General features: G+C 50.7%; 1 protein-coding gene across 1 annotated transcript in view; it reads left to right on the top strand.

Moving 5' to 3' along the window:
• Positions 1-294: 294 nt before the first annotated feature.
• The window catches only part of FAM174B (family with sequence similarity 174 member B), an 18,487-nt gene continuing 4,538 nt past the window's right edge, over positions 295-14,243 (top strand). The window contains exon 1 of the mRNA XM_007447937.1: positions 295-638. Within this exon, the coding sequence (XP_007447999.1) occupies positions 295-638 (344 nt within the window). The remainder of the gene's footprint in view (positions 639-14,243) is intronic.

The raw sequence follows: 14,243 nt of genomic DNA, 5'->3' as shown, positions 1-14,243 counted from the left end.
CCTAGGGGGCGCCCCGCGGCAACGCGTCCCGGCCCTGCTGCTTCCCCCCGGGCCCCTAGTCGGCGGCGGCGGCCCCGGGGCGCCCCCCTCCCCCCCGGCTGTGGCGGCCGCGGCGGCGGCGGCGGCGGCGGCGGCGGGCGGCTCGAACTCTTCCGGGCGCCGCAGCTTCCTGCCAAGCACCGCGCAGCCGCCTGGCTCCGCCGCAGGAGTAGCCGGTGCAGGCCTCGGCGCCGGTGCGGGACCCAGGGCTCCGCCGCGTTCGCCCAGCCCGACCCCGGGCCGCCGGACCGCACCATGCGCGCCGCGCCGCCGCCCGCGCGGTTTCTGCCGCTGCTGGTGCTGCTCGCGCTCCTGGCCGCGCCCGCTGCCCGCGCCAGCAGAGCCGAATCTGCCGCCCCGCCGCAGTCCGGATCCGAGCGCCAGCCGCGGCTGCCACCCGGCCCGGGGTCCGGGAACGCCACCGGGATGGGCTCCGGGGAGGCGGCGGGCGGCGGCGGCAGCTCCAACAGCAGCGGTGACGCCCTGGTGACCCGCATCTCCAGCCTGCTCCGCGACCTGCCCACCCTGAAGGCGGCCGTGATCGTGGCGTGCGCCTTCTCCGCCTTCCTCATAGCCTGCCTGCTGCTGCGCGTCTTCAGGTGGGTCCGCCGCCCCTTTGCAGCCCCCGCGGGCCAACTTGCACCGCCAACCTGCTGTCACTGCGCGCCCGCCGCACCTGCGCGCACCGATGCTCCGGCCCCGGCTCCTGGGTGCGCTCCTGCTAGCCTGGGACTCCCGGCCCTGCTCCACAGGGTTGCACTCGGCTGGTTTTCCCTGCTACACACTTTAGGAATTTTCTTCCCTTCGAACGATATCTCTATCTATAGCTATAGCTGTAGCTATAGCTATGATATGTATCTATATATATCAATAAATATATAAAAAATATTGAATTTCTTTTCACTCTCCGCTAATGCTTAACACTCTCCATAGCGCTCCGAATTACGACACCCTTACACGGAATTGATTTTTATACCTATTTCACAGATGAGGAAAAATTTTCCGGAGAGGCAAGGTGCTTTATTCAAGTAAGCTCAGTGGTGGAAGTAGGATTTGAACCTTACCCACCTTGCTGCGCCTCCCTCTGTTCCCTCTGAGGGCTTCTCAGGCACCACCTGCTATTTTTTCTTTTCATATGTTCTGCTACCAAAAGAAGCAGTGTCTAGCCTGTGGGGATACCTGTTGGAGGCGCGCATTGCGCCAGGGATTGGAGCTGGGCTTTAGGATGTTTGGCCATCCTTGGTGGCCTCAGTGACTTTCTGCCTACCACCCTGCCTGAATGAACTGCCGCAATGAAGATTTGCAGGGGCATGAGGGATCTTGGAGAGGCTTTTTGTAGGTTGCTCAAGTTCAGGGAGAAAGTGGGAAATTAGAAAGGATGGCCGGGGTCTCTGGAGTAGGGGGATGGAGAGGGCTACAGGGGATGCAGGGAGGGATGCATTTCCCCCTAATGCTTGGGAAATTCTGGTTTTGCAGGAAATGAACCAAATGTGTCCTGTTACTCAGGCGGGCCTCTGGGAAATTTGGGCATGTGTGTGTCAGTTATTCACAGCCTGTTCCTTCCCCTTCCAAGTGTATACAGTGTGCTTGAGTGTTTGATCAGCTGTTGGAGGTTTGGGGCCAGGGGCTTGGGAGCCTTTTCAGAGCAGGAGCAGAAACCAGATCTGGAAAGACAGGGTTGGGAGCTCTCCCTTGAGGTTTGCTGTTGGTTGCTGTGTGACTTTGAGTCAAGGTGTTTCTTTGTGGGGCCATAGGATTAAATGGCAGTGGTCCTGAGAAAACGGAGAAGGGGGAACTGTGGGCCCACATCCCCCCGCCCCATCCCCTGCCCTGGCTCCGGCTACATTGTTTTCCACTGTGCTGATCCCCTGATGTGCAGCAGACGTTGAATTGCCCCTCTCTGTACCCCATCCTTCCCACTGCCCTTTATCCTCTGCTTGCAAACTTCAGTGGCTCCCTGTAGCCACTACCTGGATGTGGCATTCAGACCCTTACAAACTAGCTCCAGTGCACCTTGTGGCCATCAGCCAGCCCTTCTGAACCTCCTGTCACTTCTGACACTCCCTGCTGCTGGCTTGTGCTCGTCCGCTCCCGGGCCAGTTCCCACTGCACACTTGCCGTGACTGCACGCAGCCACCGGGGCCCAGCTCCCAGACTCCGTCCTCTGGGTAGTGTTCCCGGACATCCGAGCCAGGCGGTTGCTTTCTTTTCTGGCCTCCCCCAGCCCTAGCTTTGTGCATCCTCCGTAGGCCCTTCTCACGCCAGGCTGGTGGCTCCCACACACAGCAGACAGTCCTGGAGGGTGGACATGTCCAGTCCCCGTGCCCAAGGACGGCCTGGCCTTCAGCAGACACGCCGTAGTCCTTTACTGCCTTCCTGATTGTTCAGTTGCATTGAACGTTGGTGCCTAGAGCAGCTCTGAGCCTGGAGGTTTGAAACATTTTGCTCAAAATAGGCCACTCAGCCCACAAGGCGGTGCACTTCTTAAGACGGTATTTGAACTATTTTGCCAGTCTGCTCCGTATTACCCAGGAGCGGGGGAGAAAAGCAAGCAGCATGTGGCCAGATGTGAGGGCACATGTTTGAGCAGGAGAGCCGGTACTCAGGGCTGGAAGGGATGGGTCCTTGCTGGCCTGTGAGCTGGGTGTTGGAGGAAGGTTCTGACTTCACAGGAGAGGCTGCTTACGGATGTGCCTTCTCTTTCCAGGAAGGCCTTCTTGTTGGGGAGAGTTTCCAGGGGGACAGCTGACACCCCAGTTCTGATGTGGATAGGAACTTACAGCATTTTACAGCTGGGAAGGGCCTTGATGGTACACAGGTCCCATGTGCTCCTTTGCAGAGGAGAAAGTTGCATCCCAGGGAGGGGAGTAAGTCATCCCGTAGACTCTAGAACACTACAAGTCTGTGGTCTGTACTGTGACCTTTCCACGGGCCTCTGCACGCTCGCTTCATCGGGCTTCCTGAAGGCCTGCTGCCCTGACTGGGCGTCTTCCTTACCTGCTTCCCCTCCTAGCCCCTTCGCATGCAGTCACCACATCCTGGCTATTCTGCCTCTCAGGTCTTCCTGAGACTGTCTCATCTGGGCCATACCCCTTCTTCCACGGGAGCTTCCCCACCTGCCAGCCCTTCTGCCTGACTCACCTCCCTCCCTCGTGTCCGGAGTCACAGCAGTACCCTTCAGGCTGGCGTTCCTGCAGCCAGCCTTGTCCCCACTCCCATCCATCCTCCCTCGTCTGGCCTCACCCTTCTTCTGCCCACTCATCCCCCCGTGCGCAGGCTTCTCAGTGTGGTGGCAAGCTGGCTCTGTCTAACCAGGGCCCCGCCTCCCTCTCAAGCCCCCATCTCAGCTGTGCCCACTGCTCTCGCCCTGCTGGACCTTCAGGTGTTCTCCAGCAGCATCTGGTGGCCTTAGCCCTGCATGTCCCTCTGACCCTCTGCTTGGGGTCCCCTCCACCACCAAGACTACGTGGCCAGCTCACTGCTGTTTGCCTGCCTGTGTGTCACCTCCTCTGAGAAGCCTCCCAGCAAGGCCCCCTTCCAGAGCACATGTGAGTTTGGGATTTTCTACTTGGAGTCAGGAGTGTCGCTGAACTTACCAGAGGGCTCCTAAGAGCAGGACTGGCCCTTAATCGTTTGTGCCTCTCTAACGCCTGCTGTGGCTTCAAGCACAAGCTGGCATCTGATAAAGGTATTTTTAGCAAATGAATGAACCCCTGAGTATTTTGCTTTGCTGATGCTTTGCTGATGCGTCTCAAAATGTCCTCTGTGATGAGCTGCATGGCTGATGCTGGGAACCTGTGAGATCCGGACTTATTTGGACAGTGGCCGCCATTTCCTTAACGATGGATACAGAGAAGGGAGGGAGGTAAAGGAGGAAGAGTGTAGTAAGTATTATTGCTTATACATAACCCGTGTGTCTGTTTTCCCTGAAGGAGTTGCTTTGCCAGACAACAGAAAGAATGTGGATCCAAGGACACTGTTACAATTAGAAGCAAAGAATGTGTATCGTGGTAAGAAAGATATATACCTTTAACCAAGCAGTTCCATTTCTAAGGTATGCACATTTTTTACTGCAATACCTATTCTTTGCTTCTAATTTTATTACTTAGAAGAGGAAGCAAAGATGCATGGCCAATGAAGTCCAGAACAGTTCTGTTTAACAGTGAAAAGGTTTAAGTAACCTAGGTATCTAACAATTGAGCATTGGTTAACTAAATTATGGTAGTCCTTACAGTGAAATACTGTGCAGCTGTGAAAAATGATGTTAATATAATACTCACTATATGCTGGTTGAGTGAAACAGGTTACAAAACAGCATGAGCTCATTAAATAAATAAATAAAATATATATATATGAATGTGCAAAGAATTTTTTGTATGAGTGTGTACACGTGTGACTGTGGGAGATTCTTCATTATGTATTTATTTATTGTTTATGATCTATTTCTACATTGTCTGAATTTCCTTTCAATGGACATTTATTCATTTTCTTTCTCCCTGTCTGTGCACTCAGCTCCCTGCTGCATCCTTAGGTGTGTCTTCCTGAGGACCTGTATAAGAGAGTCTGGGGAGTGGGATTCCTGGGTCCCAGGGGTACTCTTACACGGTTTCCTTGAGTATGTACCAGTTTACCCTCCCACCTGCATTATCTGGGGATTCTCAGATCCGCCCATCATATCTGACACTTAGTATTATCTGACTTTCTAATGTTTTTCAATCAGATGGGTATGATTGGGTATCTCATTGCTTGCTTTTGCAGATCTCCAGTTCTTACTGAGGTTGAGTAGCTGTCTCTTCCCATACTTATTAATCAATCTGACGTTCCATCTGCAGAATCATTTACAGCTTTTTCATGTATTGGAATCATTAAAGAAAACCGTTTAAAGACTGGAGACAAACTTGGAGGGAGGGAAAGGCAGTTTGGAGGCAGGGCGCCCTCGAGCCAGAGTACCTTCATGTGTATGTGTGTGTGTGCACGTGTGCCTGTGTGTGTGTGTGCAGTTCTGCCTGGCTCACAGTAGGGCCAGCCCCCCTAGGTCTGTTGCTTGACATGTTTATGAGAGCTGGAGGGAAATCAATAAAGAAGCTGTGTTTAGGAAGTAGAAAACTCCTCCAATTTTTGGATGTTGGAAAGCGTCTCATGGGGTTGCATGGATTCAGGGATAAAAAGCGTAAGTCAGTGGCCGCTGTTCAGTACCTTTTGCCCCCCATGCTCTCTGAGGTCTGACTTTACCCTTTGAGATCTGAGGGGGAATCTGACTTTACTCTGTGGTGTCTTATGAACGAGGTGGAGACAAGTTAGAAACTGCCACCTGAAACCACGACTTTCGTTTCCTCCTGGGGATCCTTTCCCCGTCCTGTCGAATCTCCCAGCTCTCCTGCCCAGGCCACACTTCTTCCAGATCTCTGTTGGCTGCATGCCCAGCCACTTATTTCAAAAGCTGTGTAAAATCGTCTTATCTGAAAGGAGGGTTGTTTTGGTGCTTCCTGGGGGACGAAGAGGAAGACAAATTCTAGGTGATCTGACATTGCCCAGCTGTTGCACTTGGATCAGTGGCACAGTTGAACGCTGTCGTGTCCTGAAGACGCCGGAATCACGGGAGCTTAGTGAATTACTAAGCCAGGTCTTTGAAAAGGAATAAAAATGTTCCTGCTTCTCCTGGATTCCCCAGATCTCCCATTGTCTGTGTATTTACATTTGTCCTAAGAATAAAAGTTATTTAAGAGAAAATATAGAAGCTTAATGCTTTCAGGATTTGGGGAAAGTGTTCTGAAAAGTTTTTAGTTACTGCTCATTAGTATATCAATATTAGTTTAATAAATTGGAGCTTTGGGTTAGAAAGTTAAGTCCCTTTTTATGACTTTGAGATTGTGGCACTTGTGTAGCACCAGGAGGTCATTTTTTAAAAATTTTATTGAAGTGTAGTTGATTTACAATGTTGTGTTTAATTTCTACTGTACAGCAAAGTGACTCAGTTATACATATATATATTCTTTATCATATTCTTTTCCATTATGACTTATCATAGGATGTTGAATATAGTTCCCTGTGCTGTACAGTAGGACCTTGTTGTTTATCAGGAGGTCATTTTTGATTGCTTGACCAAGGTTTTGAATTGGGGGAGAAGCTATAGTTGTGAAACATATTTATCTTAATTTAATTTTTACTTTTCAAGTGGGTTTTCTTTTTTCTTTGTTTTCCAGTTTTATTGGGATAAAATTGATACACATAACTGTATAAGTCTAACGTGGACAACATAACGACTTGACTTACATATATTGTGAAATGTTGACCACAATAAGTATAGTGAACATCCATCATCTCATAGATGCCAAAAAAAAGGAAAAAATCATTTTTTTCCTGCTAATGAGAACTTTTGGGGTCTACTCTTAGCAACTTCCCCATCTATCACACAGCAGTGTTAGCTATAGTCATGATACCCACTCCATCCCCAGGACTCATTGATCTTATTGGAAGGTTGTACTTTCATCCAATTCCCATGGATGTTTAATCTTACACACCGCAGTAAAGAAAGTGTTAAATAAATCTAACCCAACAAAAATCCAGATTAAAAAAAACAACAACAGGGTAGAGAGTATGCCCTTGATTCAGTTTTCCACCAAGTTGAAAAAGAAGTCATAGCGTGTGGGAGGAATAGGGTCCCTCAAGTGGTTCTTTCGTGGGGCGGATTCTGCCTGCTTTGGGGTCATTTAGCAATTTCTGGGGACGTTTTTGATTGTCATGACTTGGGGAGGGGGATGCTACTGGCATCTTGTGGGTAGAGGCCAGAGATGCTGCTGGACATCCTACAGTACCCAGGACAGACCCCCTTAACAGAGAATGATCCAGCCCAAAATGTCAGTAGCACAGGTGCGGGCCTCCTGGTTGTCTATGTGAGCAGTTTACTGAACCTTTCTGGGCATCTGCTTCCCAGCACTAAAGTACCTGCTTCCCAGGGCTATTGGGATGTTTGGAATGAGATTGGGTCAATCAAACCCCTGGCTCCCCTTTAAGCAGCCAAGTGTCCTATCGTATTTAAAAAAACGATTCTGAAAACAGATGTAATTTATACCCAACCTTTTGGTCTTGCTTTTGCCTGTAAATGAGGATTCAGCCATATGGCCAAGATCATCAGGCAAGTGCATCTGTTTCTGAGCCTTGCAAATAAGAAATTGGTGACTTTTTAGCCTGCGTGAGCCTCCCTGGACACCTAGGACCCCATGTAGGGTCCAGCACACAGCTGAATTCCCCTGGGGAAGGAGGTGCCTCATGACTGCCCTTATTAACAGGCCTGTGAGGACCCAGGACCTGCCACTGATCCCTTCTATCAAGTTGGAAAGGGTGGAAAATCCCTCTTTAATTTAACCCTGAGCCCTCTGGCTTATTTGGCTTTGCCTGTAAACTCTTATGCCCATGTACTCATCGAGTTTGGGGGCTTTGCCAACACAGGCCCTTCTGGAGACACGGGGCACATCTAGGGGTGGGGTGGGGGTCTCCAGTGTCAGTGTCTGCATGGCATCCTGTACGGAGAGTGTCACGGAAGGGAAACCCTCCCAGATTTAAGCAGAGAAGGCTTCATAGGTTGTGTCTGGGATTTTAGTTTTATGGCTGATGTTTTGGTTCTAACTATTTACAAAGGGAAATTCTGGGACCATGAATTTAGAATCATGTTGTCGTGATTTCACTTTAAAAATCTGTATTTAATCTTCCTGGCAATCTGCCAGGAATCCAGACTTGATATTTATTTCCCTCAGGGTACAGGAGAAGGCAACCCCCTCTCATTGGCAGGTGTGGAGCAGAAGAGGGGCCATGGCAAAGAGCCTGGGCAGGGCTCTTCAGGCCTGGGAGGGCTTCAGGGCCTTGTAACCTCTTGGGTGTGGGGTTTCTTTGCACTCAGAGTGCCACTGATCTCCCTCCTTCTACCCATTGTACAGATGAGGAAACTGAGGCCCGGAAATGGGAAGGGTTTGGTTAGGTCACCCAGTGAGTTTGTAGGAAAAGTAGGACTCAAGGCCAGGTGTTCTGGTGCTCAGCCTGGCCTTTTCTGGGCCTCCAAGATGTGGTGGGCTGGGTTTTAGCCTGGTCAGTTGGGTCTCCCCAATGCTCAGCCAGGGACCCAGGAGAGAGCATGGCTGAATGGATGGAGCAATCTTACCAGTGTATTTAATGATCCACTGGAAGCCTAGAAGGTGCTGAGAGAACACAGCCGAGGTGAAGGAGTTTCCAATTCAATCTGGGAGATAGGATAATGCCTTTGTATGATTCTGCTTGGCAGGTGAAAGGCAATCTAATTCTGTAGGGGAGTCATGTGTCAAAAGCAACACTTGATAAGTTGCCAGAGGACTTATCAAAGCCCCAGGGACTTTGGCGGGGGACAGAGTGGTCAGGGAAGGCATACGGGGATGAGTAGAAGGATTAGGACCCCCCGATGGGGTGGGAGAAGAGGAGGTTCTTCCAGGACCGGCTGGCCGAGCAGGTTTTGCGGTGGGCAGGGTTTGTGAAAATGATCATCTGGAAATTATGGTGACAATAATAATAATAGCAACTAATATTTATTAAGCCCTTACTGTATACCAGCCTCTGTGCTAAACATTTTATACGTTTCCTCATTCCTGTGAGGAGTGTCCTGTCGGAATCCCATTTTACAGATGAGTAAATCAAGTTGCAGAGTGATGAAGTGTCTTGCTTAAGGCCATAGGGCTGGTGAAGGGCAGGAGTCTGATTTCCAGTCCAGCATTCCTCCCCCACTCCTTTTCCTGTTGCAGCCGGATTTTGGAAGACAGGAATCCCAGCCAGAGGATTTGGGGATTAGTAGTGGGTCAGAGGAGCAAATGGAGGATTTGAATACAGGAATGTAATGATGAAAGGGCTGCTTTAGTAACGCTGACCCCTTTTAGGTGCTTAATATGTATTTGCTGAGTGAATGGATGAATAGTGATGTGGCTGCCTCGGGGATGCAGGATGGCGGGGGAGACCAGTGGAAGGTGCTGGAAGGACCAGTAGGGAGGGCTGGAGATTCGAGTGGGTGAAGAGGAGGATGAAGAGGAAAGTGTCAGGAGGACCGGAAGGGCCTGGAGAGGTGGGCGTGGTGAAGGGGATGATCAGGCAGGGGAGAAGCCTTGGTGAGAAAGAGAGTGACAGAAACACCATGGAAATGCCAGCCACACAGCTGGACATCTCGGTTTGCGGTGGCGGGGTTGGGAGTTCTGTCAAGAAGTGACTGTCCCTGAAGTGTGGACTGTCCCTGAAGCGGGGGGCAGTGGCGGCAAGGACTGACACCCCCGCGCCTCCCCTACCACGTGGCAGGGACAAGTGGACGCTGAAAGGGTCATTTATGACGTGTGTCCCGAAGCACAGTGACCCCAGAATTTCAAGGCCGTGGTTGTGTCCCCGGGTCCACCAAAGAGTCCCTCTCGGTCATCTTGCCACTGCCCTTGAACCAACAGAGCTGCGCCTAGAGGCTTCCTTCCTCACTTTCGGCCTCACTTGCCTCTCCTGGCACCTCACAGATGGGTGAAGTGGACCCAACCCTTTGCAAACACACTTGGGAGCTGGAGGAACAGGTCTTGGGGCATTTGCTGTGGCCACATTTCATGTGGCTCCTTAAAAAGGTCAAAGCCGGGGCGTGCTTATTTTTTCTTGGAAGAATGAGAGTTGGATCTGCCCCTCAGGGATTGAGGGAAGGAAAGGGAAACAAGGGTGGGGGGCAGGTAGAGACGTAACCCTGAGGAGTTATGAAGAGGAACCCTAAGGCTTGTCAACGGTATGTGGTCCTGTGTGAAATGTAAGCCCGGGGCACACTGTGCATTGGGAGCTGGAGGCTGGCGTTGCGATCAGTCAACAGTGGTGTCACTTTGTTAATCCTGAGGGGACAGTGCCCAGGAGAGGAGGGGAACAGCTAGGCTGTATAGGTAATGACTAGTACCTCTTCATTGTGACTGAACTGCTGGTGAACAGATCTAGGGCCTCAGTTGACTGTGAGAATCAGGCCATCTCTCTGGGCCCATGATTTTAGCTCAGTTATTCAGTGTCACTCATGTGTGGCACCCAGGACCAAATAAACCATGGCCAGGAAGCTAAGTCAGAGGTTGCAGACTGACGGCCCACAGATACGTTTTTTTGTTTTGTTTTGATCTGCACAGTGTTTTTGTTTTCGTTTTTTATTAAAGTGCAATTGATTTACAGTGTTTCACGTGTATAGCAAAGTGATTCAGTTATGCATACATACATACATACATATATATATTCTTTTTCAGATTCTTTTCCATTGTAGGTTATTACAAGGTATTGAATATAGTTTCCTGTGCTATACAGTAGGTCTTTGTTGTTTATCTATTTTATATACAGTAGTGTGTATCTGTTAATCCCCAATTCCCAATTTATCCCTCCCCACCTTTTCCCCTTTGGCAAGCATAAGTTTGTTTTCTATGTCTGTGAGTCTATTTCTGTTTTGTAAATAAGTTCATTTGTATCGTTGTTTTAGATTTCACATATACGCAATGTGTTTAACAACTGAGATAACTGAGAACACTTAAAATTGGGAGTCTTCACATCAAAATCCAGATCTGCTTTTCTCAACAGATGGGAATACTGGAAACGCAGTGCCTCTATAACGAGGGGGGAGTAGGGGGGGCGGGGAGCTGGGTAGCCGCCGTCCCATCTCGACTGTGTTTGTGAATGCCAATCCTCGTGTCTCCTTGAGTCCAAGACCGAGCGTTGGCTGTCATTTGTCACCGCGTTTGTTCTAATGTTTACATCACACCAGGCTCGCTTCACTGCTTTCCTGCGCCTGTGGGCTCTGGGGCGTTTGAGTCATCGCGCTTGACTGGGTGCTGGTACTGGAGCAGAGTGTCTGGCGTGGTGGGGAGGACAGGCGTCAGGTGTGGCAGCGCTGCTCGTGTACCTGGAAGTCTCTGGAACACCTGTGTCTGGGAGGGCTTGGCCGGAGCCCTGTTAGAGCTAGGCTGCCTGGGATCCTGAAGCTCTCACTGCACTAGAGGAAAATGCTTTTGTCTCATGTAACTGAGAGTCTCAAGTTGCCCATCTGGAGCGGAGCCAGATGAGATTCAGATCACGCTGGTGTTGGGCTCGTTTAAACTGCTTTAAAAGGATGGTGATGGGTAGAGTGCAGGGGCTGTGCCCAAGGCTGGAAAGGGAGGAGGCTGGTGCTCGGGAATTGTACCCTGGTCGCCAGCCTTGGGTTTGCCCCCGAGCCTGGGGCCCATCCCAGGTCATCTCCCCTTCTTGGGAGACATGGCGCTGTTGTCACTGGCTCTCCGGCACCTGCTTCCCTACATGGTGGGGCTGTACAGTGGGTTTTGGGGTCGTGTTCTTTCTCCAAGCTTGGTTTTCTAGGGAAGGCTCAGTTTTGTCATGTTCTGAGGGGGAAGATGCAGGGTAGAGATCGGAGGTTAAAAACAGGAAAGGCCTCTGTCCTCAGACCATTGGAAGCTTCGACCGGGTGCGAAGCGGGCCGCTAACTCACAGCAGCTGCTTGATTCGATCTCTCCCCTACACATGCCGTTTTCATCTTCTGTATTAATTTTCCAAATGTCAAAGGTAACATGCTCTTTGGAACGAGTAGAGTGGTTTCAGCAGAAAGCTGGTCCTTGAGCCACAGAGCTACTTTAGTGGGCTTCACAGTGAAAACAGCTCAGGTGGAGGAAAGGCCAGAGATGCTGGGTTTGGCTCCTAAAGTCACCAGGTGAGCAGGAGACGGCAGGCAGCCTCTGGGTGGGACAGGGGGGCCCCCGGGCCTCTCCAGGAAAAGGGTCTCCTGTCGGAGAGGCAGGCCTGACACACACGTGGGCTGTTTAAATTTTTATCTTAACTACTTTCTTTGAATTTTATTTATTTATTTGTTTGATTTAAAAATAGCTCATGTATTCACATGGTTTGAAATTCAGGAGGAGCCAGAGGGTATAGTGAACAAACTCCTTCTTAGCCCAGCCTGCCCTTCGGCCTCCCAGCTTCCTTCTCCGGATGCTGTCAGTTTCTTGTGACTCTTTCCACAGAGATTTTATAAGTATAGAAATGAATGAACGTGATAGAGACACATACATATATATCTATCTTTCCTGCTTTTAATGACAGCTTTATAAGATGTAATTCACGTGCCATACAGGTGTCCCATTTAAAGTGTCCAAATCATGGTTTTTAGTACATTCACAGAGTTGTGCACCATCACCCCAGTCAATGATAGAAGACTGTTGTCATTCCAGAAAGAAACGTGAGCTCGTTATCGGTCACTCCCCATCTCCCTCCCAAGCCCCACCGCGGTGAGCTCTGCCACCAGCACCCTAGCTGCACCGGGAAAGTGCGTGACGTGGATACGAAATTCGGGTTCAGGGTGAGGGACTTGCCAGGAGGCTCACAGACGAAGGAGTTGCAGGGCTGAGATGGACTCGCACCCCTGGACGTGCAGCCTATAGATCTGACCGCCGCACCCCCAAACTGGACTTCTGACAGCAAACTAACCCGTCCGGCTTTGCATTGTTTTGTGTCTCTTTGCAGGGGAGGGTGGGGAGGGCAGGCCCCTCTCCACGTGGGTCCTCTGGGCTCCCACTCTGCTCCCCAGCCTCTGTGTCTGCCTGAGCCGTGCGCCGGGGAGCATTGGGAAACCAGTTTCCGACCAGCTGTTGAGCGGGCCTTTGAGTAAACAAACCCTCTGGCTTTAGGATTACATTTCAGAGTAAGAGAATTTGAACTTCTCTTCTGTCTAGTTAGAAATGTTTGTTTTGGCCCCAGTGGAACGATCCTTTGTCTCTTCTCGAGCTTCTCTGGTCTTGCTGGGTCCTGTGAAATACAACGTGGGCATTTACTTAAAACCACCCTTTAAGTAAATGCCCCCGTCTCTTCGTGGAGGCCACTTGGTGTAACGGGACCTCGTACCAGAAAAGAAAAATTACGGCGAAGGGGCCATGCTGTTGCAGATGGGCCAGCAATACCTTTTCCCTTCCTTCTTTCCTGAATCTCCCCCTTCTTGGGCAGGGAGCGCTGTGACAGTTGTGGCAAAGCTGCCTTCCTGCTTGTGCCTCCCACCCACCCCCGGGTAGGTGAGGAAGCAGGGCTGTAAGCAGAAACACTGGGATAGGAACCCAAGTCTGACTCTAACCTGGGGCTCTGTCTAGAACAAGTTGCTTCTTTCTCAAGCTGTGTCCTCGAGGCTGACCCACTGCACCGCCCCCCCCTCCACCCCGGGGGACACTTGGGTGACTGCAGATTCTCTGCAGCTGTGTAGCCTTAGCCTTTTCCTCAGACCGGGATGCTGGTGAACAGCCCTGTGGGAAGATCACGTCTTGGAAAACCTGTTCACAGGTCTCCCTGAGTGAAAACTTTCATGATGTTGTCACTGAGATGCCTTATATGTATGGTTCTTTGTTTCTAGAACCAGAAATAAGGAAGAGTCCTAGGGTTTTAAGGGATTTGACAAAATGGGAAAATTATACTTACATGTGGAAGGTTTGCTGTTAAAATGTGGGAGAATCCCGAGATGGTGTTTATCATTACAGCCGTGCCTTTTTTCCTTCGAGATCCTGTGACAACGGTTAGGGTTCCTTTGTTTGTGTGTGACAGAAAGCCCTGACCAGACTGGCTTCGGTGACAAACAGAGTAGCATTGTTGGTGTCAAGGAGGGCTGGCATCATAGTAGACTTGGAGCCTGGTCTCTCCCTCCAATCTGTCCTCTACCATGTTAGCTTTATGTTCTATTTCTAGAAGGTGGCGATGCAGCTCTCACCTGGGTGATTTACTGACCCCTTTCCTGCCTGCCTAGCAAAGGTCACTGGCTCTGATTAGTCCCATACTCCCCGCAACCTCCCAGCCATGGCCCCGGGGGTTGCAATACGCTGATTCTGACCCAGGTTTAAGTCCCATGGTCCACTCCTGGAGCTGGGGGTGTGGCCAGTGGTCAGGCCTCCTCACCCACAGGGACCATGGAGAGGGGGATTCACCAAGGATACAGATGCCCAAAGGAGGGAGGAGATGGAGGTTGGCCTGCCCCAAACCGACATGTGTCCTGAGGGAGTCACCGTTAGAAAGAGTTTACGAGAAGTCTGCCCAGATCAATTTGAAATAGGAATGTGTGAGCTGTGGTAAGCGACAAGTTCCAGAAAGTGTGTACGAAAGGCAAAGAGTTTCTTGGTGTTAAAGATAAGTGGAGGGCTTCCCTGGTGGCGCAGTGGTTGAGAGTCCGCCTGCCGATG

This window comes from Lipotes vexillifer, unplaced genomic scaffold (genome assembly GCF_000442215.2).
Source record: "Lipotes vexillifer unplaced genomic scaffold, Lipotes_vexillifer_v1.1 scaffold1503, whole genome shotgun sequence".
Taxonomy (NCBI): Eukaryota; Metazoa; Chordata; class Mammalia; order Artiodactyla; family Lipotidae; genus Lipotes; species Lipotes vexillifer.
This window is presented reverse-complemented; position numbering and strand designations above follow the sequence as displayed.